The 25,047-nt window shown below is 41.6% G+C and overlaps 2 protein-coding genes and 1 long non-coding RNA gene across 6 annotated transcripts; 2 read left to right on the top strand and 1 right to left on the bottom strand.

Moving 5' to 3' along the window:
- Window positions 1–243: 243 nt before the first annotated feature.
- Window positions 244–14,000, bottom strand: LOC110524134 (uncharacterized). The gene is made up of 3 exons (XR_016496184.1): window positions 13,930–14,000; window positions 1,613–1,802; window positions 244–1,494 (listed from the first exon to the last, which is right to left on the bottom strand). It is a non-coding gene; the product is annotated as an uncharacterized LOC110524134 (long non-coding RNA).
- Window positions 6,929–12,539, top strand: LOC110524132 (uncharacterized). The gene is made up of 5 exons (XM_021603489.3): window positions 6,929–7,647; window positions 8,589–8,685; window positions 11,080–11,233; window positions 11,397–11,518; window positions 11,725–12,539. Coding segments are annotated over exons 1-5 (699 nt in total). The 5' UTR covers window positions 6,929–7,323; the 3' UTR covers window positions 11,727–12,539.
- Window positions 13,969–25,002, top strand: LOC110524131 (PWWP domain-containing DNA repair factor 3A). 4 transcript variants are annotated; one of them, XR_016496182.1, is made up of 16 exons: window positions 13,969–14,204; window positions 14,555–14,634; window positions 14,828–14,898; window positions 15,003–15,073; window positions 15,944–16,152; window positions 16,710–16,791; window positions 18,518–18,664; window positions 18,787–18,857; window positions 18,991–19,070; window positions 19,381–19,441; window positions 20,347–20,422; window positions 20,592–20,642; window positions 21,028–21,235; window positions 21,332–21,532; window positions 21,770–21,858; window positions 21,958–22,188. XR_016496182.1 is itself a non-coding variant. In XM_021603488.3 (16 exons), the coding sequence occupies exons 2-16, from the start codon at window positions 14,578–14,580 to the stop codon at window positions 22,028–22,030; spliced, it is 1,590 nt and encodes a 529-aa protein (XP_021459163.3). In that variant the 5' UTR covers window positions 13,969–14,204; window positions 14,555–14,577; the 3' UTR covers window positions 22,031–25,002. The 4 variants fall into 4 exon arrangements, 2 of the variants coding, with proteins under 2 accessions (XP_021459163.3, XP_021459162.3); XM_021603488.3 differs by having other exon boundaries at window positions 20,985–21,235; window positions 21,958–25,002; XM_021603487.3 differs by having other exon boundaries at window positions 13,972–14,204; window positions 14,979–15,073; window positions 20,985–21,235; window positions 21,958–25,002.
- The last annotated feature ends 45 nt before the right edge of the window (window positions 25,003–25,047 follow it).

Raw genomic sequence — 25,047 nt, 5'->3', positions numbered from 1 at the left:
TTGGATTCAATTTGGCTTGCAAACGCTTCCTTGAAGTTTAAATCGCTAGATGGCAGTATATCACCATAACACTAAAAATAAGTGTCTGGTCAAGAGGAGAGTACGCGCTGCTGCTGCTGTATAAGCTGCCCATTAAAGTTAAATTTGTTGAAGATTATAGTATTGTGTCTTCATGCTACTTCTCCACTCTACAACATAACACATCTCAGTCTCATTTTTCAAATATGAACTGTAAACTGCGTTCTGTTGCCATGTATTGCCTGTGTTTAATGGCCTATACTACAGCATGACAAGCAGTAATGGTAACATTTCATATTACAACTTAGCTTTGACTTCTCTTAGACACCATTACTATGTCCCTTCAAGGACAGGTGACACATAACAGAGATCTACTGTGTGTATTGCGGTGTGGTTCCCTGTCCTTGAAGGGAAAAACACAAAAAGCTCTCTGCCCCAAAACAGTGTGGGACTATATTATTTTGGGGCCTCTTTCAAATGACATCACTGGAAGGCAAGAGCTCCATGGGTGAAATGCAAACAACACCAACCTACCAACGCATAACTCATGTCTCCAATATGAAAATAGGAATTCAATATAATGAAATCAAAAATGTATGAGAAAAGCCATAGGGTCTAGTTTAGATTGTGACACAGAGGAAAATAATACATACAGCTTAGTAGGGACTTCATTGAATTGATTCTTTAATCGATAGACTTCAAAAATTTCACTGTGACACAAAATGTCAACATGACAGTAAAACTTTGACATTCTGTATTGCTCTTTTTGAAAATTCTCCTGTCCATTTGACTAATCAATAGGATAGAATGCTTACGACCTCCCCCTTCTCTCCCGCGAGCTACACCACATGACCAAAAGTGTATGGTGACCTGCTTGTTAAACATCTAATTCCAAAATCAGGGTATTAATATAGACTTGGTCCCCTCTTTGCTGCTAGAACAGCCTCCACTCTTCTGGAAAAGCTTTCCACTAGATTTTGGAACATTGCTTCCACTTGCTTCCATTCAGCCACAAGAGCATTAGTGAGGTCGGACACTGATGTTGGGCGATTAGGCCTGGCTTGCAGTCAGCATTGTAATTCATCCCAAAGATGTTCGATGGGGTTGGGTTCAGGCCTCTGTGCAGGCCAGTGAAATTCTTCCACACCGACCTTAACAAACCATTTCTGTATGGACCTCACATTGTCCACAAGGGCATTGTCATGCTGAAACAGGAAAGAGCCTTCCCCAAACGGTTGCCACAAAGTTGGAAGCACAGAATCGTCTAGAATGTCATTGTATGCTGTAGCATTAAGATTTCCCTTCACTGGAACTAAGGGGCGAAGCCCGAACCATGAAAAACAGCCCCAGACCATTATTATTCCTTCTCCACCAAACTTGAAAGTTCGGGAAGGTAGCGTGTGCCTGAAACAGTCGAATCCACTAATTTGAAGGGATGTCCACATACTTTTGTATAAGTAGTGTACGTTGAGACATCTGAAAAAGGGGGAAGTGTTATACAGTACACTTTCACAAAGATGTCCCTTCCCTATCTCAAGAAGACAGTGCAGCGTTGGTCGCTTCATATCAAACCAATGCTTTGAAAGCAGATTACCTGTGTCTGCCTGATCCCGAAGTGGTGTTACAAAGCCCGTAACCGATCCATTTCTAATAGTGATCAATAGTGTGGACATTCATCTCGCTTGCTGCCAGATGCACTTTGGTGACTGACAGCACTGGCTTGGCAGCTCCTCTCTTTGTGTTTGGGCCAACCTCTGTTCTCCTCATACACTCCGGTCAATCACCTGGCCAAAAATAGAGACAGATATATCCCATAATTATTTTGTTAAGCCAAACTGTTTCAAGAACATGACAAAGTACTTGGTCACTAAAGGGGACATTCAAGCAGTGTGTATTTTATAATGCAAAAATTATTTGGGAGTTAATTTTAGCGCTGTATGAACCAGATACCCATGAAGCCTACCAGTCTGTTGGTCCTCCATTCATTGTCATATACTGTATCTCGTTGTGACACACTATCAACTATCTTTCCAGCTACAGTACCATTCAAAAGTTGACACACCTACACATTCATTCATTCTACATTGTAGAATAATAGTAAAGACAAACTATGAATTAACATTTGGAATCATGTAGTAAAAATGTTTTGTTTTTAAGTGTTAAACAAATCACAATAAATTTTATATTTTACATTCTTCAAAGTAGTCACCCTTTGCCTTGATTATAGATTTGCACACTCTTGGCATTCTCTCATTCTCTCAACCAGCTTCATGAGGAAAGTTTTTCCAACAGTCTTGAAGGAGTTCCCACATATACTGAGCACTTGTTGGCTGCTTTTCCTTCACTCTGCGGTCCAACTCATCCCAAACCATCTCAATTGGGTTGAGGTCGGGTGATTGTGGAGGCCAGGTCATCTGATGCAGCACTCCATCACTCTATTTCTTGGTCAAATAGCCCTTACACAGCCTGGAGGTGTGTTTTGGGTCATTGTCCTGTTGAAAAACAAATGATAGTCCCACTAAGCGCAAACCAGATGGGAAGGCGTATCGCTGCAGAATGCTGTGGTAGCCATGCTGGTTAAGTGTGCCTTGAATTCTAAATACATCACAGACAGGGTCACCAGCAAAGCACCCCCACAACATCACACCTCCTCCATGCTTGACGGTGGGAACCCCACCCCGAAGATCATCTGTTCACCTACTCTGCTTCTCACAAAGACACGGCGGTTGGAACCAAAAATCTCACATTTGGACTCATCAGACCAAAGTACAGATTTCCACTGGTCTAATGTCCATTGCTCGTGGTTTTGGGCCCAATCAAGTATCTTCTTCTTATTGGTGTCCTTTAGTAGTGGTTTCAGCAATTTGACCATGAAGGCCTGATTCTCCTCTGAACATTTGATGTTGAGATCTGTCTGTTACTTGAACTCTGTGAAGCATTTATTTGGGCTGCAATCTGAGGTGCAGTTAACTCAAATGTATCCTCTGCAGCAGGGGTAACTCTGGGTCTTCCTTTCCTGTGGCGGTCCTCATGAGAGTATCACGTTTCAGGTAAGACCCAGATGCAGACAATGTGGAAGAAACAAAAGTGTATTACTTGTACAGGCAAAACGACAGGCCAAGGGCAGGCAGAGGTCAGTAATCCAGATAGGGTCCAAAAGGTCCAGAACAGTAGGCAGTCTCAGGGTCAGAGCAGGCAGGGTTCAATAATCCAGTGTGGTGTGGCAAGGTACAGAACGGCAGGCAGGCTCAGGGCAGGCAGAATGGTCAAATCAGGGAAAAACTAGAAAACCGGAACTAGAACAGCCAGGAGCAAGGGGCAAAACGCTGGTAGATTTCACAAAACAAAACAAACTGGCAACAGACAAACAGAGAACACAGGTATAAATACACTGGGGAATAACGGGGAAGATTGAAGACACCTGGAGGGGGGTGGAGACAAGCACAAAGACAGATGAAACAGATCAGGGTGTGACAGAGAGCCAGTTTCATCCTAGTGATTGATGGTTTTTGCGACTGCACTTGAAGAAACTTTCAAAGATTTTCCGCATGACACGTATTAAAGTAATGATGGACTGTCATTTTTCTTTCCTTATTGGAGCTGTTCTTGCCATAATATGGACTTGGTCTTTTACCAAATAAGGCTATCACCCCTAACTTGTCACAGCACAAATGATTGGCTTAAGAAGGAAAGAAATTCCACAAATTAACTTTTAACAAGGCACACCTGTTAATTTAAATTAATTCCAGGTACAACCATTTGAAGCTGGTTGAGAGAATGTCAAGAGTGTGCAAAGCTGTCATCAAAGCAAAGGGTGGCTACTTTGAAGAATCTCAAATATATTTTGATTTGTTTAACACTTATTGGTTACTACATGATTCCACGTGTTATTTCATAGTTTTGATGTCTTCACTAGTATTCTAAATGTAGAAAATAGTAAAAACAAAGAAAAACCCTTGAATGAATTGGTGGATCCAAACTTTTGACTAGTAATGCATACAGTGCCTTGCGAAAGTATTCGGCCCCCTTGAACTTTGTGACCTTTTGCCACATTTCAGGCTTCAAACATAAAGATGTAAAACTGTATTTTTTTTGTGAAGAATCAACAACAAGTGGGACACAATCATGAAGTGGAACGACATTTATTGGATATTTCAAACTTTTTTAACAAATCAAAAACGGAAAAATTGGGCGTGCAAAATTATTCAGCCCCTTTACTTTCAGTGCAGCAAACTCTCTCCAGAAGTTCAGTGAGGATCTCTGAATGATCCAATGTTGACCTAAATGACTAATGATGATAAATACAATCCACCTGTGTGTAATCAAGTCTCCGTATAAATGCACCTGCACTGTGATAGTCTCAGAGGTCCGTTAAAAGCGCAGAGAGCATCATGAAGAACAAGGAACACACCAGGCAGGTCCGAGATACTGTTGTGAGAGTGGCAAGAAGAAAGCCATTTCTTAAAGATATCCATAAAAAGTGTTGTTTAAAGTTTGCCACAAGCCACCTGGGAGACACACCAAACATGTGGAAGAAGGTGCTCTGGTCAGATGACACCAAAATTGAAATTTTTGGCAACAATGCAAAACGTTATGTTTGGCGTAAAAGCAACACAGCTCATCACCCTGAACACACCATACCCACTGTCAAACATGGTGGTGGCAGCATCATGGTTTGGGCCTGCTTTTCTTCAGCAGGGACAGGGAAGATGGTTAAAATAGATGGGAAGATGGATGGAGCCAAATACAGGACCATTCTGGAAGAAAACCTGATGGAGTCTGCAAAAGACCTGAGACTGGGGCGGAGATTTGTCTTCCAACAAGACAATGATCCAAAACATAAAGCAAAATCTACAATGGAATGGTTCAAAAATAAACATATCCAGGTGTTAGAATGGCCAAGTCAAAGTGAATCCTGAATCCAATCGAGAATCTGTGGAAAGAACTGAAAACTGCTGTTCACAAATGCTCTCCATCCAACCTCACTGAGCTCGAGCTGTTTTGCAAGGAGGAATGGGAAAAAATGTCAGTCTCTCGATGTGCAAAACTGATAGACATACCCCAAGCGACTTACAGCTGTAATCGCAGCAAAAGGTGGCGCTACAAAGTATTAACTTAAGGGGGCTGAATAATTTTGCACGCCCAATTTTTCAGTTTTTGATTTGTTAAAAAAGTTTGAAATATCCAATAAATGTCGTTCCACTTCATGATTGTGTCCCACTTGTTGTTGATTCTTCACAAAAAAATACAGTTTTATATCTTTATGTTTGAAGCCTGAAATGTGGCAAAAGGTCGCAAAGTTCAAGGGGGCCGAATACTTTCGCAAGGCACTGTATGCCATTGCCTCAACTTACAAGGCGCATTCTTGTTTGATAAGTTGAAAATATGCCCCTGAATTCTAGAACATTTCGGGAACCATTTCTAAAAACTTGCTTGAAACCTGTTTCCTTAATTTGTACCAATACCTAAATACTTCCAATTTTTGAAGGTATTTTGCGTTTCACTGAACTTACTACGGGCCAGTTCCTGAAGTGTTGTAATATACCTGAGGTGTAGAAAACATTAGGAACACCTCTTTCCATGAAATAGACTGACCGGGAGAAAGCTATGCTCCCATTCAATTAGTGTAGATGAAGGGGAGGTTACAGGTTAAAGAAGGATTATTAAACATTGAGACAATTGAGACATGTATTGTCTGTGTGCCATTCAGAGGGTGAATGGGCAAGACAAAAGATTTGTGCCTTTGAACTGCAATGCTGCTTGGTTTTCCACTCTCCGTGTGTATCAAGAATGGTCCACCACCCAAAGGACATCCAGCCAACTTGACACAACTGTGGGAAGCATTGGAGTCAACGTGGCCAGCATCTCTGTGGAATGCTTTCGACACCTTGTAGCGTCCCTGCCCTTACGAATTAAGGCTGTTCTGAGGGCAAACGGGAGAGGGGGTGCAAATAAATATTAGGAAGGTGATCCTAATGTTTTGTTCACTCAGTATCCAACCAAGAGCCATCTCATTTCCACATCCTCTTAATTTTCCTTACCATTTTTGGATGTTTTGGCAAAGAGGTTCATGAGGACAAAGAGTGAGGAAGTTGTGCTTTCCAGGCCCTTTTTATTTTTATTTTTTTATTGTCACATAGGAGGGTAGCTGAAAAAGCAAAGTGAGTCATTCCTTTCTCAGACTACTGTGGAATGTTTCATCTGGAACTTGGATGGGTATTTGATCAGAGGAATTCAATATAATGAAATCAAACATGCATGACAAAGGCATAACATTGGTGTCAGTTTAGATTGTGACAGAGGAAAATAATACATACAACCAAAATGCATCCAACTACATCCTTATCTATTACGGGTATACAGATTACATTCTCAAACAGGAGCAGAGTTCAGTTTTATGTCGTAATTTGTTGATGAAGGGGGCAGACATCACCCTTTTCCCCCCTAGTCTATCTAGAACCTAAAATGGTTCTTCGGCTGTCCCCATAGAACCCTTTGAGGAACCCTTTTTGACTCCAGATAGAACTCTTAAGGTTCCATGTAGGAGGGTTCTTTGTGGAATCAAAAAGGGTTATCCTAAATCCTTTTTTCTAAGAGCATAGCAACTGGGTTGCCTGAGTTGTTTGGGGTGTGTCTGTGTGCCATGGATTCTCTTAGGGCCCTGCTGGAATGAGCTCAGGAAACACTGAGTCGCTGCCTCAGCCACTGCACTCAGGCTCTTGTGAAAGTGTTTAAAATAAGACATAGCTGAAGAACCAAAACAGGCTGTGTGAGTGAACTCTCCACGCGAAGCTGCGTTCAAGGCCAGCTCTATGTGGAGTTGGGAGTCCTGCCAGGTTTCTCTCTGCGACTGAGAAATGGAAACAGAAACACACACACACCCTTTCAGGGAAAAACACAGCTTTACACCAGGCACTTTTGAGTTTTGCTTTAACTTCCCCTCGTGGTGTTCCTTGCAGCTGACGCAGTGTGTGTGGGAACAGCTCATATCTCCTCTCTCTGTCTCTCGTGTCTAATGTTGTGATTTCCTTTTTAATTACTGCCCCCCCTATCAGGGCATGAAGGGAACAGAGTGGGAGGAAGGGGGCAGAGGGGGGAGAGCCAGGGCCACACCCCTTTCCTGTCCAGCAGAGGCAGAGTTTTAGGGGAGGTTCATCCTTTAGACAGACTCAGTCAGTTACTCACTCTGAGAGGAACCTCCTGCCTCTTTACACAGACACCTCCCGCAGGACAGGAAACACTCCGGATCAACTTTTTCCAATCATCATCATCATCAGAACCACCACCACAACCTTCTTGTTCACCATGGCCAGCTCCAAGTCATCCCAGACCACCCGCAACATTGTGATCGCCTGCCTGGCCCTGTGGTCGGTAATCTCCCTCATCATCATTGTGGTGTGGGCCACCTCTCCGGACATGAAGAGTGCCAGCCAGTGCCGAGCTGAACTACAGACCCTGACGGAGAAGCACGAGGGGGCCAGGGTGGTGTACGCCAAGAACAAGGCAGCCCTGGAGGAGATGGTGGAGGAGGGCCACGCCAACCAGACCCGGCAGCTCAGGGAGACAGAGAGGCTCCTGGAGCACCTGGGACAGACCAACGTGTCCCTGGATGACTGTCGGCAGGAAAACGTGAGTGTTTGCATTGCCTGGCTTTGCTTTCCCTCCCCTCCTACTCCCCTCTCTGGTTCCCGCAGGCCTGAGGTTACAACTGACTTGCTCAATTCCTCAAGCTGCCTGTTATCCTCTGCCTCTCTCCTTCTTCTACCCTCTCCGTTGTACCCGATGTGTCATTTTAGATTGATTGGACATCCAAACCTAATCTAAACAGGCATGGCTATGATTTCCTGTTTTTTTAAATACCATTTCCATTTGACTGTTTGTAACAGTTTCAAAACATGTTACTGTATCATCATGCCAAATAACTACTTGTGAAAATAAATGGCAGACCGAAAATCCACATTAGGCCTTTACATAACAACCAGAGGCACAATGGACAGACAGTATCCATTTAATGTGGACAGTTATGCAAATACTCTGCAAATGCAGCAATCAAAATATTAAAAGCAGCTAGTCCTTCCCAGGGAGTGGGTGGGAGGTCAAGATCAACCCTTCCTGGAAGAAGAGGGAAAGCAGAAATAGGGCACACCACGTCTGTGTCTGAAATGGCACCCTACTCCCTATATAGTGCTCTACTTTTGACCAGAAGTATGTAGGGAAAATGTTGCCATTTTGGCAGCAGTCCATGTTCTTTAAGCACAAAGGTCTTAATCTTTCACCGTTGTCTTTGATGAGATCATTATTTCCACCTCTTTTCTTCATCGATACTGTATTAGAGTAAATGTGTTCATTGGTGTTGTTTCACATAAAAACGCTGGATGAAAGGAATGTTTTCAGAGGCTGTTCTCATAGCCAAACCTGGTTCTGTCACAAGCCTGCTTTCACTCAGCATTTCAAATATGTGATAGGAGGGACTCCTTGGGATGACTGTGCCAATGTTCACAGAAGTTGTATTAACTAGTTCTGGGAATTCCTGAGGAGTTAATCAATGGCCACCACTGTCTTTGTTGCAGGTTATTTTGGGTGGAAACATTACAGTCCTGGAAAAAGAAATCGAGACGCATAAAGAAATCGAGGCAAACCTCACTTCAGAAATCATGCTAAACCAAGGTAGGAAAATTGATGTCACGGTGGGAGGGTATGGGATTTTTGCCTCTGGTATTGGCTACCATGAAAGGAGCACTTTCTCAGCCACGATATTCTTAGCAGCATTTTCCCCTGTAACCATAGAAACCACCCTAGCTACGGTAAATAAATACACATTGGTTGGATATTGCGCCTTCAAAAATGAGTGTACATCATCTGAGGCTGTGATTACAAACGTTGGAAACTGATGACAAATTAGGATTTAAGTGCAAGTTCTAGCAGAGTGAATGTCTTCACTAGCCCTCCCATCTGTTTACCATTCTTTAAAAGCAGTCACACAGGCTACTTCTACGGTGCCATTAAAAGTATTCATACTCCATGACTTATTCCACATTTTGTTGTGTTACAGCCTGAATTTAAAATGGATTAAATAGATTATGTCTCCACCCATCTACACACAATACCCCATAATGACAAAGTGAAAACATGACTTTAGAAATGTCTGCAAATGTATTAAAAATGAAATACAGAAATATCTCACTTACATAAGTATTCACATCCCTGAGTCAGTACATGTTAGAAACACATTTGGCAGCAATTACATCTGCGAGTCTTTCTGAGTAAGTTTAAGAGCTTTGCACACCTGGATTGTACAATATTTGCACATTATTATTTTTTAAATTCTTCAAGCGCTGTTAAGTTGGTTGTTGATTATTGCTAGACAGCCATTTTCAAGTCTTGCCATAGATTTTCAAGACAATTTAAGTCAAAACTGTAACTAGGCCACTCAGGAACAACAGCCGATGACAAGCATACCCATAACAGGATGCAGCCACCACTATGCTTGAAAATACAGAGTGGTACTCAGTAATGTGTTGTATTGGATTTGCCACAAACATAGCACTTTTTAGCAGGACAAAAAGTTAATTGCTGTGCCACATGTTTTGCAGTATTACTTTAGTGCCTTGTTGCAAACAGGATGCATGTTTTGGAATATTTTTTTTCTGTACAGGCTTCCTTCTTTTCACTCTGTCAATTAGGTTAGTATTGTAGAGTAATTACAATGCTGTTGAGCCATCCTCAGTTTCTTGTATCACAGCCATTAAACTCTAAATGTTTCACAGTCCCCCTTGCCCTCATGGTGAAATCCCTGAGTGGTTTGTTCTGCTCCAGCAACTGAGTTAGGAAGGACGCCTGTATCTTTGTAGTGACTGGGTGTATTGATACACCATCCAAAGTGTAATTAATAACTTCACCGTGCTCAAAGGGATATTCAATGTCTGCTTTAAAAAAATATTTTTTAACTCATCTACCAATAGGTTCCTTTCTTTACGAGGGATTGGAAAACCTCCCTGGTCTTTGTGGTTGAATATGTGTTTGAAATGCACTGCTCGACTGAGGGACATGACAAATAATTGTATGTGTGGGGTACAGAGACAAGGTAGTCATACATAAATCATGTCAAACACTATTATTGCACACAGAGTGATGTGACTTGTTAAGTACATTTTTACTCCTGAACTTATTTAGGCTTGCCATAACAAAGGGGTTGAATAACTATTGACTCAAGACATTTCAGCTTTGATTTTTTAATTAGTAAAAATTTCAGAAAACATAATTCCACTTTGACATTATAGGTCAATGCATGTAGGCCAGTGACAAAAACATCTACATTTAATCAATTTTAAATTCAGGCTGTAACACAACAAAACTCAAGGGGTGTGAGCTAACCGCTAACCGCTAAATGCTGAAAACCCTACAGATAAGAAGTGTATTCCAGAGCTAAGTAAGCTGTAACCAAGGGGCTAGCAAATAAATACAGTAGCTGTGACTTTTTTTTTTTTACAGTAGATTTCCTGACTTTGAACAACAGAAGGAAATTATAAGTTCCTGAGTAAAGGCGATATGGAAATGACACATTGTGTGAAAGGGGAGATGCCTGTTCTGATAAATATCAGGCACCCCGCCTTCAACAAGGTCTTAATGAGAAATACGTTTACAACATTTTAGCTGCCTAGGAGAGCCCTGTCAAACAGCATAGCTAGCATCTATTGCTGCAGTCTTGCCTACATTGGAAAATTAGAAAAACACAGCTAATGTGAGTGAAACCCCTTTGCTGCCAGACAATTCCCCAAATAGTTAAGAGACGTCATGGAGCCATGTACAGTACACCACTCATACTGATAAGCAATCCTAGGGCCAGACATGACCTTATAAGTTAATAAGGCATTATGTGAACTAGGGATGTCCTATTTTTGTCTATCAAAGAAGACATCGAAAACTGCCTTAACTACACAAAGTATGCCTTAGCATTAAATGTCACTGTCACTGAATTTCAAAACTTATTGTGGTAAACACGGATTACATGTTTTATTTCTGTCACTCAATGTTCTGATTTAGACCTTATTATGATTTCAGAGCACATTGAATTACTTCACGAGAACCTGACACAGGCCTCTCACAAGTGGGCGTCCTGTGTGGCTTTGCATTCAGCTGCTGAGAGCCAGCGGATAGCAGCCGAGAGCCAGACCAAGGCCTGCGAGTCCAGCAAGCTGTATTTACAGAAGCAGCTGTAAGTATCAATCCAGTGACACTGAGCTGGTACAGATTTACACTGAGCTGGTATGAATTTACACCTTCAGATTGACTACTGTTATGAATCAGCTAAATAAGCCTGGCTGGTTTACCTTTTATGAGTGTCGATATTGTTTCTTGAACCATGGTTATATTTACAGGCAGAAGTGCAAAAAGGACGGTGGCCATGCCTCCGAACTATTGGATGACGGCGTTGCCGCACCCCAGACTAGCATTCTTGCCTTGGCCGTGGTCCTCTGCGTCAGTCTGCAATTGATAACATGTGAGTGTAATAGCACGGGGTGCTAACTAAGCATCATTATTCAATGCCATGGAGGCTTATAAGTAGTGTGGAAGATAAATCAAAGATCATAACAAGCATATAATAAATCGTAGTTTGTTTGAGTCGATATTCATAGACACTGTCTGCAACTGTTTATAATCCATATCTCAATGTGATAAAATATTTTAATTACACGTGGTTTCCAGGAACATAATGCATAGCCAGTGGGGTCAGCGAAGACGATTCAAGGGGAACACTGTTCTCCAGGACAATAGGAGGGACCTGGACTTGATATTATATGGATATCACTGCTGTACATCTTTCACTGTTAGGAAACTAATTGGGGAATCGGTCAATGATTATAGTTTCTTTTGTTTCTTTTTCAATTATATTTTAAGAATTGTTAAACAAAAATGGTAAAACTTAGTCCTGGACAAAAGGGTTATACTTATTTGTTGCTTTTGAATGGTTTTCAGCTGCATTTACCACTCTCACATTTATATATGTTGGCTTATTTTATTGTTGAACCGTACCCTTACCTAGGCTACAATTTAATTGAATACTTAGGGTTTTAATGCCCATTTTTTGGGATATTTCAAGAAAGCACACTTTCGTTTAGGTTAAAGGTCTCTGTATTTATTTGTGTGTAAATGTTTGAATGTACTTTATAAGTACTGTCTGGTCGTCTCTTGTTTGTCCTGTCTTGACTTCTCCCCCCCCCCCCCCCCCCATTTTTTTTTATTCTTACCCTACTAGTTCTTTCCTACTTTTTGGTTGTAGTTTACCTTCTTCCCTATAATAAACAGTTTTATGTCCATGGGATGGTGAGATGGGGAGGGTTAAGAGGTGGAGGAGTTGTGCGACGGGATTGGGTATCAAGAAGACACTAGATAGATAATATTTTGTGCCTGGTGTACTGGTTTTTTATATATGTCATAAATGATTAATTTGCACCATGTTTTAAATTACAAACAAAAGTTGTCCTGGAGGGGGAATTCATAAAATAAAGTCTGTCCAATTATTTTGGAGCTGACCATTCATTTGTCATTTTAATTTCTATACTCTTCTACCAATATTTTAACTGGGAAAAATAAGAACATACCGGTAGTTGTTGTTGAGAAGAACATTCATAATACAACAACGACCTGTTGAATGTAGTGGAAAGGAGAGGGGTTCACAGTGAGCTGGGAATGATAATGTGAGGAGCCAAGCCTAGGTTGGGAATTTGGCCATGACACCAGAATGAACCTACACTGGCTACAAGTACTAGAGATGATCTGCGATGACTGTTCACCATGGCCAGAATAATGCATTTGGGCCACCTACCTCCAAGGGACCTCCAGCCCCCAGAAAAACAACAAAAAGATTGTCAGAAAATAAATGCAGTTTTATAATGCCATTCTACACTTTTTGTCATGAGGCTGAGAGCAAATGTTGCCGTTTTAAAGCAAATCTCCTGCAATTCTACACATTTTGGGTTGGGCCAGAGCCAGAAAACATGTGGGCAAAGCGACGTTTAGAAAATTTGTCATTGAACATAGAGCAGCGGAAGAATTCAGTTTGAGTTGTCAGGCAAATTAATTTACACCTTCGATTGACTACTGTTATGAATCAGCTAAACACACGTTTCCTGCTGTTTTAAAGCAAATTTCCTGCAAATTGCCATTGCTTATGACGTGTGCTATCATATGCTATCACGGGGCCCCCTGGAGGTGGGCCCCCAACCAAAGGGTGATGGCACCCTTTGCAGGACACTGTCCCCATCATAACTGCCCTGGTCTGCGACCATATAAATTACTGGTCTAGGGCTTTGGAATGTCCTGTATCAGAGCAAGGAGTGCCCCCTACAGGCCCTCACACAAGGGGGTCTGGTAGCAGCCAGAGGCCTACTGTACTGTCTGGACAGATGCATCGACAAATGTAGCCTGGAGCCTGGAAATATTATATTAGCCTCACAGTCGGTGGTTGTAGTGGCAATAGTAAAACTAGGTTGTGACTAGATTGACTACAGCTACGGACGGAAGTGATGCATAAATAGCCGAAATGTAAAAAATGTTTCGTTGTTTCTGGGTGATTTTTTGCATTTTAACTAACCCTAACCCCTTTCCTAACCGTGACCTAATTGTCATAACCTGCTATGCTATTTATGCTAACCTGCTGTGTAGGGTGACACAAAGCCTGGCGGTTTAGAGCGTTGGGCCAGTATCTGAAAGGTCGCCTGAATGGACTAAGGTGAAAAATGTTCCCACGAGCAAGGCACTTCGCCCTAATTGCTCCAGTAAATCACTCTGGATAAGAGTGTCTGCTAAAAGGTGCACGTGTAAATTCTCCGAACCTGCTACGAAAAGTAAATTCTGGATACGCCATGTAATTCTTATCGTATTATGTTTTGATTAACACACTGTACCTACCGGTAGCCTGCTTCTTCCCCAAAGCAAGTCTGCTTGCGTGTGCGCAGCGTCTGACGCAGCGTATGACGCGGCTGGCCAGGAGACGAGAGTTGAATATGGGGGGAACTTTATGTTATGCATGTGGTAAAGTTTCATTCGAGACTATCCCTGACAGTAGCTAGCTAACGTTAGTACTGTAGCAACTAGCTACAGTACTCTTCTAATTTCTACAAAATTGTAGCCTAGCTGATCTGGTCACTGGATAAACTCATTCTTGTCACACCCCAATCAACTGAGTGAGTAGCATATACTGCAAAATCGTTTTGCGTGGTATGTCAGGGGATATTCATTGTTTTTTGTTGCTCATAATGACGACAACAGTAGTTGGCTGGCCCACTGCAAATGCGAAAGTAGTTAGGATTTGTTTTGATACGAAGGAACAGTAAACCCATCAACTACAGTTACTTAAGGAACATTTAGGAAATAGTAGCAGGACTTTTGTTTTTTTGGTTCGAGCTATCAAATATCAGCCATGTCTGCCAGTAATATTTTTGAAACGTCATAGCTAGACGATAGCCATACTAATAAGAATGATAATATTCATTCTTAATTCTATGCTCACTACATTGAGATTGTCGCCCTGCAGATTCTGGCTAGCTAGCTAGTTACATGGAAGCATCTGAATATCTCCTATGCAAGTGGAAAGGCCACCACTGGCCAGCTAAGGTAAGGCAAAGACATTACCAGGCTAACATCATTTGGATACGTGCACATACACAAATGACCACGCATCCCTGTCAGTATCAGATGGAATCTGTACACGTGTTCTCAAAAGCTCTCTCTAGTACAGTATTTTGGAGGGAAGGGGTGCAGTATTTAGCATCCGTTTCACATACAGCTATTGTTTCACTTGTACAAGGTTTTGAGAAGAGTGTGCAATTCCAAGAGGAAGAAGGATATGGAAGTGGAAATGTTGGGAGAAGGTCACAGGTAGGCGGCACCTCTTGTTATTGACAAACTCAGTACACTTCTCTCGCTCTGAGATGGATACATTCATCAATAACCATTAGAGGAGTGTGTATTTTGTTTTGCAGAGTGTGGGTGCAGCAGAAGGAAACGCAAGCCCTGACCCAAGAATGCATCGAGAGCATCTCTGGACATCTGAGTAAGTCCCACAACACTTCTCTGTCAACATACAGTACCTTCATTTATTAACCAGTGCCAGTCAGTTCTTCCTCCTAACCACAAGTTATCTTATGTCACATGACTAGAGACAATGGAAGTGGCTCTGTTCGTGTACAATGAGCCTCATTTCCTTTTGAGATATGCAGAGTTTTACACCTTTATACTGTCCAACTTCATCTCCCATATCACCTATGAGCCATCTGAAGCAGGGATTATTTCCTTGTAGCTTCCTAGGCCTTTGTGTGTTGGTGTTTCTCTAGTCAACATTCTGTTCCATTTCAATTTGTCCCGTTGAGATCATAAACATTTTGTAATTATAAACCTGGCTCACTTTCAGCAGTTGTCAAGACATTTACATAATTTAATTCCGATACCATTTCAGATTAGGGAGTGACTTCCCGTAAGTAGGCCCTTGAGTTAGTGAGTACTTGTAGGACAAAGTGTTGTACAGTTGAGTCGAATCCACATTTGCATACTCGATATGTTACTCAACTTACTGCCATACTTGGTGATACTGATGCAAAAGCAGAGCTCTTGATTTTGGAAAACAATGAAGACCTGACCAGTTATAATGAAATTATTTAATTTGTCACGCAGACTAGTTATTTGGCATGATTGATAATCTAGTGTAAAGGGCAGATATTTTGGACATCATGGTATCAGATAAGAGTAAAGATGCTAACATATGAGATTATACATGTCAACTACAATGCCTTGTTTGCTATTATATGATCGTTGGTTACAATATGATCATGTGTGCTTGCATACAATGTCACTTAAATCTCCCACATCACTCTTATCCCAAACTCGTGAAGACTGAACAACAATAGTATCTTTCATCCTCGCGCAGGTGATCATGCTTCCAAAAGGAGGGACCCAATAAGAGAATTGAAATACCGGAGAGCACTGCGCTTGGCATTGGATATGTTCCCCTCAGGAGAGACGAGCAGCACTCTGGTGTTAGGAGACCCCAGAACATCCGAAAAGGGAAGAGACCAACAGTTGCCATCGGCGCCTGAAGAGCAAGAAACGAGAGCAAGAGGCGTCATCCGAGCAAATGTGAGCAAAAGTGATACAGAAGCAGACCAGGAAAGCACAAAACTTAGAGACAGTAGTAGTAGTAGTAGTAGTAGATACTGAAGAGCGCTCAAACGAGGTCTTCACAAGCCCTTAAGATTAGAAGGAAGTGTTGCAATAGTCAGAGATGGCGGACCCAGCAGGCCCAGTGCTCCAGCTTGTGGAATTCTAGGAATTTGAGTGAGAATGAGGATACCAGTCCACCAAAGCAGGCCAGACAGAGTCCAATTCTCAATACATCACCAGAGAACACTTCAGGCCATTCCAGTCACAAGTTATGGGATGCCTATGAGACACCTAAGCAAAGGGCAGCCAAGTTCAGACTTATGTATAGGCACGCTGAGACACAGGTACTTCTGTGCTGCAAACTTGACACTAGACACAAATGTCACACAGACAATTTTAAATTCACGAGAACTAGTCAGTCACCACTGCAACTGTTTCAATGCCTTAATATGGCTCTCCACTACTTATGACGCCAGTTGAGTTAATAAGGCCATCATAACAACCATGCCATGATGTTGTTTATGTCCCCACAGGAGCCTCAGTCTGAGGAAAACAACGATTGTGCCTCTCAAAAAACAAGTCCGGGTGCAGCTCAAGAGAATGTCACTGTTCACAGTAAGCCAAATAGGTTCTAATTGCATACAGTGCATTCGGAAAGTATTCAGACCCCTTGACTTTTAGCGCGCCGGAGGGGATAACTGCCGTTTTATGGGTTCCTAACCACCTGTGGTATTTTGTGTTTTTTCACATTGTTTGTAACTTATTTTGTTCATAATGTTGGTGCTACCGTCTCTTACTCTGTACCGGTACCCCCTGTATATAGCCTCGTTAGTTATTTTATTGTTAATTTAGTAAATATTTTCTTAACTCTTTTTCTTGAAGTGCATTGTTGGTTAAGGGCTTGTAAGTAAGCATTTCACGTTAAGGTCAATGCCTGTTGTATTCGGCGCATGGGACAAATAAAATTTGTTCCACATTTTGTTACAGCCTTATTCTAAAATGTTTAAATTCGTTTTCCCCCCTCATCAAGCTACACACAATACCCCATAATGCCAAAGCAAAAACAGGTTTAGACATTTTTACAAATTAAACAAATATAAAAAAATAGATCACATTTACATAATTATTCAGACCCTTTACTCAGTACTTTGTATGACGCCAGAAGCTTACCACACCTGTATTTGGGGACTTTCATTATTCGCTGCAGATCCTCTCAAGCTCTGTCGGGTTGGATGAGGAGCATTGGTTTGAGGCTATTTTAAAGTCTCTCCAGAGATGTTTGATCAGGTTCAAGTCTGGGCTCTGGCTGGGCCACTCAAGGACATTGAGACTTGTCCCGAAGCCACTCCTGCATTGTCTTGGCTGTGTGCTTAGGGTCGTTGTCTTGTTGGAAGGTGAACCTTTGCCCAGTCTCAAGTCCTGAGCGCTCTGGAGCAGGTTTTCATCAAGGATCTCTGTACTTTGCTCCATTCATCTTTCATTTGAGCCTGACTAGTCTCCCAGTCAGTCACTGCCACTGAAAATACATCCCCACAGCATGATGCTTCCACCACCATGCTTCACCTTAGGGATGGTGCCAGTTTTCCTCCAGACATGATGCTTGGCAATCAGGCCAAAGAGTTCAATCTTGGTTTCATCAGACCAGATAATCTTCTTTCTCATAGTCTGAGAGTCCTTTAGGTGCCCTTTAACAAACTGTGATTCCAAACTTCTTCCATTTAAGAATGATGAGGCCACTGCGTTCTTGGGGACCTTCAATGCTGCAATTATTTTTTTGATACACTTTCGTAGATCTGTGCCTCGACACAATCCAGTCTCAGAGCTCTACGGACAATTCCTTCGACCTCATGGCTTGGTTTTTGCTCTGACATGCACTGTCAACTGTGGGACCTTATATATATATATATACAGGTGTGTGCCAAATCCTGTTCAATCAATAGAATTTACCACAGGGGGACTCCAATCACGTTGTAGAAACATCTCAAGGATGATCAATGGAAACAGGATGCACCTGAGCTCAATTTCGAGTCTCATAGCAAAGGTTCTGAATACCTATGTAAATACGTTTTTTTTTTTTAAATACATTTGCTACACTTTTCGAAAAACCTGTTTTCACTTTGTCGTTATGGGGTATTGTGTGTAAATTAATGAGGGAAAAATGTATTTGATCCATTTTAGAATAAGGCTGTAACGTAAAACAAAACGTGGAAAAAGTCAAGGGGTCTGAATAATTTCCGAATGCACTGTATGCCATTCAATGTAAGCAGGAAAACTTGAAATTTCCATTTGAAGATTGTAGATTGTAAAAAGTTGGTACATGTGAAATTTGTGTCACTGCTAGGTGTGGCCGATGTGTCAAGTGATTTGAGCCTTACTCCACCTTCTTCATCCCCACTGCAACCGCTCCAAGTGTCCTTCGACGAACAGGAGGACAGTAGTCTGGAGGATGAGGAGGATGATGACCTACCCAGTTTCACTTCACCAAAGAGTAAGCTAGTTTTACACTGCTCTCTAAACTGCATGTCTCACATGAAGTCTATATGATATTGTTTCATTGGTTTACTTTGTTATGAAAGATTGGATGATTTTCTTTTTGTGCCCTGCCCCCAGAAACCCTATCCATCACAAAGGGAGCTTGTGTCTGGTGTAAATATCGACGTTGCCCCTTCTGGCCTGCTATGGTAATTTTCATTAGTCCAATTGATTTTCACTCCTACTCATTCCTAGTATGCTTTCTTCTATCATTAGTGATTTGGAATGGGACTGGACTTACACTTGCATGTATGACATGTTTGCTTCTCATGTCATCGTCAGATCATGTATGTTTCCCGCAAAGAGAAGAAAGCCAGCGTCGTGTTCATCGACACATTTCTTTTCACACAGAAGAGGAAGAGGTGAGCATCTTCAGTAAAACTGATAATGATTGTAGATATGAAAGTGTAGATGTTTTCAAACCTCATTTATGTTGGGAAGCTGTTTTCATGTGCTGTTATTAGCTGTAACAAATGATCTCTATGTAAACAAGACGAATATGTATGTTTATGGCTGTAACCTGACGGAATTTGGTCTTTACGAAAGAAGGTAGGAAGGAAACATGATCTTTCGCATAGTTCTGCCCTACTGTGGCTCCAAGGTTAGTCACATATTTATTTAGTGACACGACTTTGAAGGATGAATAAAACATTTTATTTTGCCCTTCTTTAGCGTCAAGGTCTCCTTAAAGAATATCAAGCCCTTTGACTGTGAGGAGTCAAATGAGTTGGTGGTGAGATTTTGCTTTACTTGCACTTAAAGTATATGATAAATATTATGTCATTAATGTGCCATGGTTGACTTCCAAATATTGACATGTAGATCCTGTTTTCCATTCAACCTTTTTATGCAAGTGAAGTACATGTTAGGTAAAAATGGCACGACAGTCCAGAAAGAAGCATCCAACTTTCCAAATGTCGACAAAATCAAACATGCTAGACAAGGTGATCTTTTCATGCCTGTAAATTGTATTATGCGAGAAATATTGAGATAATAACCATCATATCGAAGTAAACGTGGAGTCACGCGATGACGGGTCGTCCTCCCACTATGACTCGGGAAAGCATGCAGTTTATTAGGCTACAGATGAAATAATTCACAGGGCGGTGACAGTGCACCTTGATGAGCTTGATGCTCCTTTCCAATAAATGTTTAGTATCTTATTCTGATGACATGATAATCGATGCTTGTCTGCCGTTTGACAAATACAAATAATATCGCTGTATTGTCCAAAATAATCCTGTGATGTAGGCTATACCTGCACTGTATCTGCGAGCTGTTGGCTAGGGCGCATGTGCCAAGACCAGAGTGGGTAGATTTGCTATATAACACACAAAAAATTGTGACAAAACCATCAGTAGAGTTGAAAATGTGATGAAAACCCAAAGTTAATTTTATGTGCGCTATGTCACTCACTGCCTTTTATCCGCAACAAGTCCATTTGAGGGAAACACATCTCTGGTGGGAAAATGCCCATATTGGTTTTCTGCAGATTTTAGATTATTTACATGAAAATCAATCACTAATTGGATGGAAACCTAGCTATTGAAATTGCTTTGTATTTACTTATTGTCTATATGTTACTTCAGTTGATGTATGTATGGAGAATGTGAGGTGAAATGTGGGTATCTCTCACAGGACAAAGCCAAGGAGATATATGGTACTGCCATCCACTATTGCCTGAAGCTTATTGGGGACTATAGAATTCGCCTTGGTAAGAGAACCTTCAAACATAGGAGGTTAGGATTTGACTCTGTCCAATGTCTTCAGTTGGATATGCAGTACACACTGTTCTGTAGCTAGTGTTTCAATCAATTGAGGTTCTAAGCCTGCATATAATTGAATGACCAGTGAATCAAATGTTTATGCATTTGTTCCCCCAGGTTGTGGTTCATTTTCCGGTTCCCTCGTTGAGTATGTTGCTGATGACATCAGTAAGTTTTGAAATGGCCTGTGTTCAAAGTCATTTTTTGTACCTATTTCATTGCTATTTAATGCGAATTCCTAGGTACAAGCAAGCAAGTCAGGTGCTTCCACAGACTGGCAGGAACAACTATCAAAACAAACCATGTGCCAAGGAGGCGATAGTAGAATGAGAATATGGAGCAACATTTCTTGACAGGAACCTCCATACTCTGGTTGATAACAATGGGGCATTCTTCTCTATGAACCATTATGAAAGTTTAACACTTTTGTTTAACATTGTTAGATTGTCAGTGTATAATAATTATTGCCAATTCCATTGTATTACTCCTATTTGTGCTCCTGCCCGCCAGGCATCCCTATGAGAAAGCTGTACCTTCTCGGCCCATCTCACAGTTATCTGGCCTCGCCAAGTCAAGACGTGGAGGACCAGAGAAGTTACCAGGGGACTCCGGAAGACCATGCGACCACCGAGGCCAGTGACCAGGAGCCACAGGTCTCCAAGAGACTGCTACCTGACCGCGCCAAGGCTGCACGGGACCGGGCCAACGACAAACTACTGCAGTTCATCGTCGATAAAAGAGGCGTGGAAAGGCACTTGCGGGTCAGAGAGTTAGTAAGCTGAGGGAAGAAGAGAGTAAAACAGCTTATCCCTGGGCAATGGTTAGGCATCTTTTCTTCTCTTTTCTCCATATCATAGGCTATTATCAGCGGTCAGGTGGTGTCCAAGTGGCTGAAAGCCTTCCGCAAGGCCAGTGGTCAAGCAGTGGACCCCTACTTTGAGACGGACCAGCAGGTGGAGCAGGTTTTCACTTATCTCAGGAGCATCATGGAGGAAGCCTTGCCAAGTCTGCCAGAGTTAGATCAGATCCGCTTCATCCTCGAAGTGCTCTTACCAGAGGTGACTCAATGTCTTGAGTGTTGTTGCAGATTGGTCCTAGAATTGTACATGCGCAAATGGCATGACAACAATTGTGAGAGTTAGCTATTACAGTGAAGCGCATTCAAATGCGACCAGGCTAGTGTTCTTGCAGTAGTATGCAAATACAGAACTATATGTAATTCAAATGTGTTTTTGTATCCTATGCTCTCCAACTGTCCTTTCTTTTATTCCATCTCACAAGTTTGATATTTTCAGGCTGTCATTCATGGAATCTCGGAGGTCGATGACATATCCCTGGTTAAGGCTGAAGAGAAATACTCACAAGGGCCTGGCATCAGTAATAGGTGAGAGGTTGACACTGTATTTGTCTGTTATTTTTTGTGATTTCATGGACTGTAGCTTGTTTTTATTTTGCTGATAGTATTTCCCTTTAATCATTTCAGAGAGCGAGAGGAGTTTGACCTTATGATTGTGCAGCAGATGAAGAAAAAGCACTGCAGAAAAGATAAAGAATAAGAAGGGTTGTGTGTTCTGTTTCGGGTTTGCATTGGCTAATGCCACTAGTGTTTATATTGTTCATAGGTTATGTGTTTATAGGTTACATACTCTTTATTTTTCAATACAATCATTGTATACTGAACAAAAATATAAACGCAATATGCAACAATTTCAAAGATTTTACTGAGTTACAGTTCCTATAAGGAAATCAGTCAATTGAGATACATTCATTAGGCCCTAATCTATCGATTTCACATGAATGGGAATATAGATATGTACAGTGCCTTGCAAAAGTATTCGGCCCCCTTGAACTTTGCGACCTTTTGCCACATTTCAGGCTTCAAACATAAAGATATAAAACTGTATTTTTTTGTGAAGAATCAACAACAAGTGGGACACAATCATGAAGTGGAACGACATTTATTGGATATTTCAAACTTTTTTAACAAATCAAAAACTGAAAAATTGGGCGTGCAAAATTATTCAGCCCCTTTACTTTCAGTGCAGCAAACTCTCTCCAGAATTTCAGTGAGGATCTCTGAATGATCCAATGTTGACCTAAATGACTAATGATGATAAATACAATCCACCTGTGTGTAATCAAGTCTCTGTATAAATGCACCTGCACTGTGATAGTCTCAGAGGTCCGTTAAAAGCGCAGAGAGCATCATGAAGAACAAGGAACACACCAGGCAGGTCCGAGATACTGTTGTGAAGAAGTTTAAAGCCGGATTTGGATACAAAAAGATTTCCCAAGCTTTAAACATCCCAAGGAGCACTGTGCAAGCGGAAATATTGAAATGGAAGGAGTATCAGACCACTGCAAATCTACCAAGACCTGGCCGTCCCTCTAAACTTTCAGCTCATACAAGGAGAAGACTGATCAGAGATGCAGCCAAGAGGCCCATGATCACTCTGGATGAACTGCAGAGATCTACAGCTGAGGTGGGAGACTCTGTCCATAGGACAACAATCAGTCGTATATTGCACAAATCTGGCCTTTATGGAAGAGTGGCAAGAAGAAAGCCATTTCTTAAAGATATCCATAAAAAGTGTTGTTTAAAGTTTGCCACAAGCCACCTGGGAGACGCACCAAACATGTGGAAGAAGGTGCTCTGGTCAGATGAAACCGAAATTGAACTTTTTGGCAACAATGCAAAACGTTATGTTTGGCGTAAAAGCAACACAGCTGAACACACCATCCCCACTGTCAAACATGGTGGTGGCAGCATCATGGTTTGGGCCTGCTTTTCTTCAGCAGGGACAGGGAAGATGGTTAAAATTGATGGGAAGATGCATGGAGCCAAATACAGGACCATTCTGGAAGAAAACCTGATGGAGTCTGCAAAAGACCTGAGACTGGGACGGAGATTTGTCTTCCAACAAGACAATGATCCAAAACATAAAGCAAAATCTACAATGGAATGGTTCAAAAATAAACATATCCAGGTGTTAGAATGGCCAAGTCAAAGTCCAGACCTGAATCCAATCGAGAATCTGTGGGAAGAACTGAAAACTGCTGTTCACAAATGCTCTCCATCCAACCTCACTGAGCTCGAGCTGTTTTGCAAGGAGGAATGGGAAAAAATGTCAGTCTCTCGATGTGCAAAACTGATAGAGACATACCCAAAGCGACTTTCAGCTGTAATCACAGCAAAAGGTGGCGCTACAAAGTATTAACTTAAGGGGGCTGAATAATTTTGCACGCCCAATTTTTCAGTTTTTGATTTGTTAAAAAAGTTTGAAATATCCAATAAATGTCGTTCCACTTCATGATTGTGTCCCACTTGTTGTTGATTCTTCACAAAAAAATACAGTTTTATATCTTTATGTTTGAAGCCTGAAATGTGGCAAAAGGTCGCAAAGTTCAAGGGGGCCGAATACTTTCGCAAGGCACTGTATCTGTTGGCCACAGATACCTTCATAAAAATGGTAGGGGCGTGGATCAGTATCTAGTGTGACCACCATTTGCCTCAAGCAGCGTGACACATCTTCACATAAAGTTGATCAGGCTGTTGATTGTGGTCTGTGGAACTCTTTTTCAATGGCTGTGTGAAGTTGCTGGATATTGTCGGAAACTGGAACACGCTTACACGATCCAGCGCATCCCAAACAGACTCAATTTCTGGTGAGTATGCAGGCCATGGAAGAACTGGGACATTTTCCAGGAATTGTGTACAGATCCTTGCGACATGAGGCCTTATTATTATGCTGAAACATGAGGTGATGGCGGCAGATGAATGGCATGACAATGGGCCTCAGGATCTTGTCACAGTGTATCTGTGCATTCAAATTGCCATTGAGGAAATGCAATTATGTTCGTTGTCCATAGCTTATGCCTGCCCATACCATAACCCCACCACTACCGTAGAACACTATTCACAACGTTGGCATCGCAAACCACTCACCTACATGACGCCATACACGTGTTCTGAGGTTGTGAAGCAGTTAATGGTAGAGAAATTAACATTAAATTATCTTATTTCAGCTCATGAAACATGGGACCAACACTTTACATGTTGTATTTATATGTTTGTGCAGTGTACATTGGTGTAGCTGTAACGGTGGTGGTTTGTTTATTTTCCATGGCTTTCCCCCCCCCCCCCCAACAATGATTTTCTGGAGCTACAGTTGAATGGAATCCACAATTGCATACTCGGTATGTTACTCAACTTCCTGCCATAATTGGTGATACAGATGCAAGTGTAGAGCTCTTGAAAAAGCAAAATTCCAACCAGTTAAAGTGAAATGAGGTAATTTGTCACGCGGTCTAGTTATTTGGCATGATTGATCATCTTGTGTGATGGGCAGAGATACATGTACAAATTGAAATAGCTATAACGGTGGTGGTTTGTTTCTTTTCAATGTATTTTCCTTTACAATTATTTTCTTAAACTTGTTGCTATAATTCTGATTGAGGTATGTTTGTATCGCCAAAGCACAAAGCGGATCTCAGGATGAAAGCAATAAAATTACGTTTGCTGCATATATTCTCTGTTGCCAAGACGACCGTGATTGGGAGTCCCAAATAGCGG

This window comes from Oncorhynchus mykiss, chromosome 5 (genome assembly GCF_057628025.1).
Source record: "Oncorhynchus mykiss isolate SJ-2025 chromosome 5, ASM5762802v1, whole genome shotgun sequence".
Lineage (NCBI taxonomy): Eukaryota > Metazoa > Chordata > Actinopteri > Salmoniformes > Salmonidae > Oncorhynchus > Oncorhynchus mykiss.
The sequence above is the reverse complement of the archived record's forward strand: the minus strand, read 5'-3'. Positions and strand labels throughout refer to the sequence as shown.

Excerpts from the sequence above, each read along its gene's own strand:
- LOC110524132 (XM_021603489.3), top strand. The coding sequence starts at position 7,324 with ATGGCCAGCTCCAAGTCATCCCAGACCACCCGCAACATTGTGATCGCC. Across the intron at positions 7,648-8,588 it reads ATGACTGTCGGCAGGAAAAC|GTTATTTTGGGTGGAAACAT; the intron begins GTGAGTGTTTGC and ends TCTTTGTTGCAG. Across the intron at positions 11,234-11,396 it reads CTGTATTTACAGAAGCAGCT|GCAGAAGTGCAAAAAGGACG; the intron begins GTAAGTATCAAT and ends TTATATTTACAG.
- LOC110524131 (XM_021603487.3), top strand. The coding sequence starts at position 14,578 with ATGGAAGCATCTGAATATCTCCTATGCAAGTGGAAAGGCCACCACTGG. Across the intron at positions 19,071-19,380 it reads TTCACACAGAAGAGGAAGAG|CGTCAAGGTCTCCTTAAAGA; the intron begins GTGAGCATCTTC and ends GCCCTTCTTTAG. Across the intron at positions 21,533-21,769 it reads TCGAAGTGCTCTTACCAGAG|GCTGTCATTCATGGAATCTC; the intron begins GTGACTCAATGT and ends TGATATTTTCAG.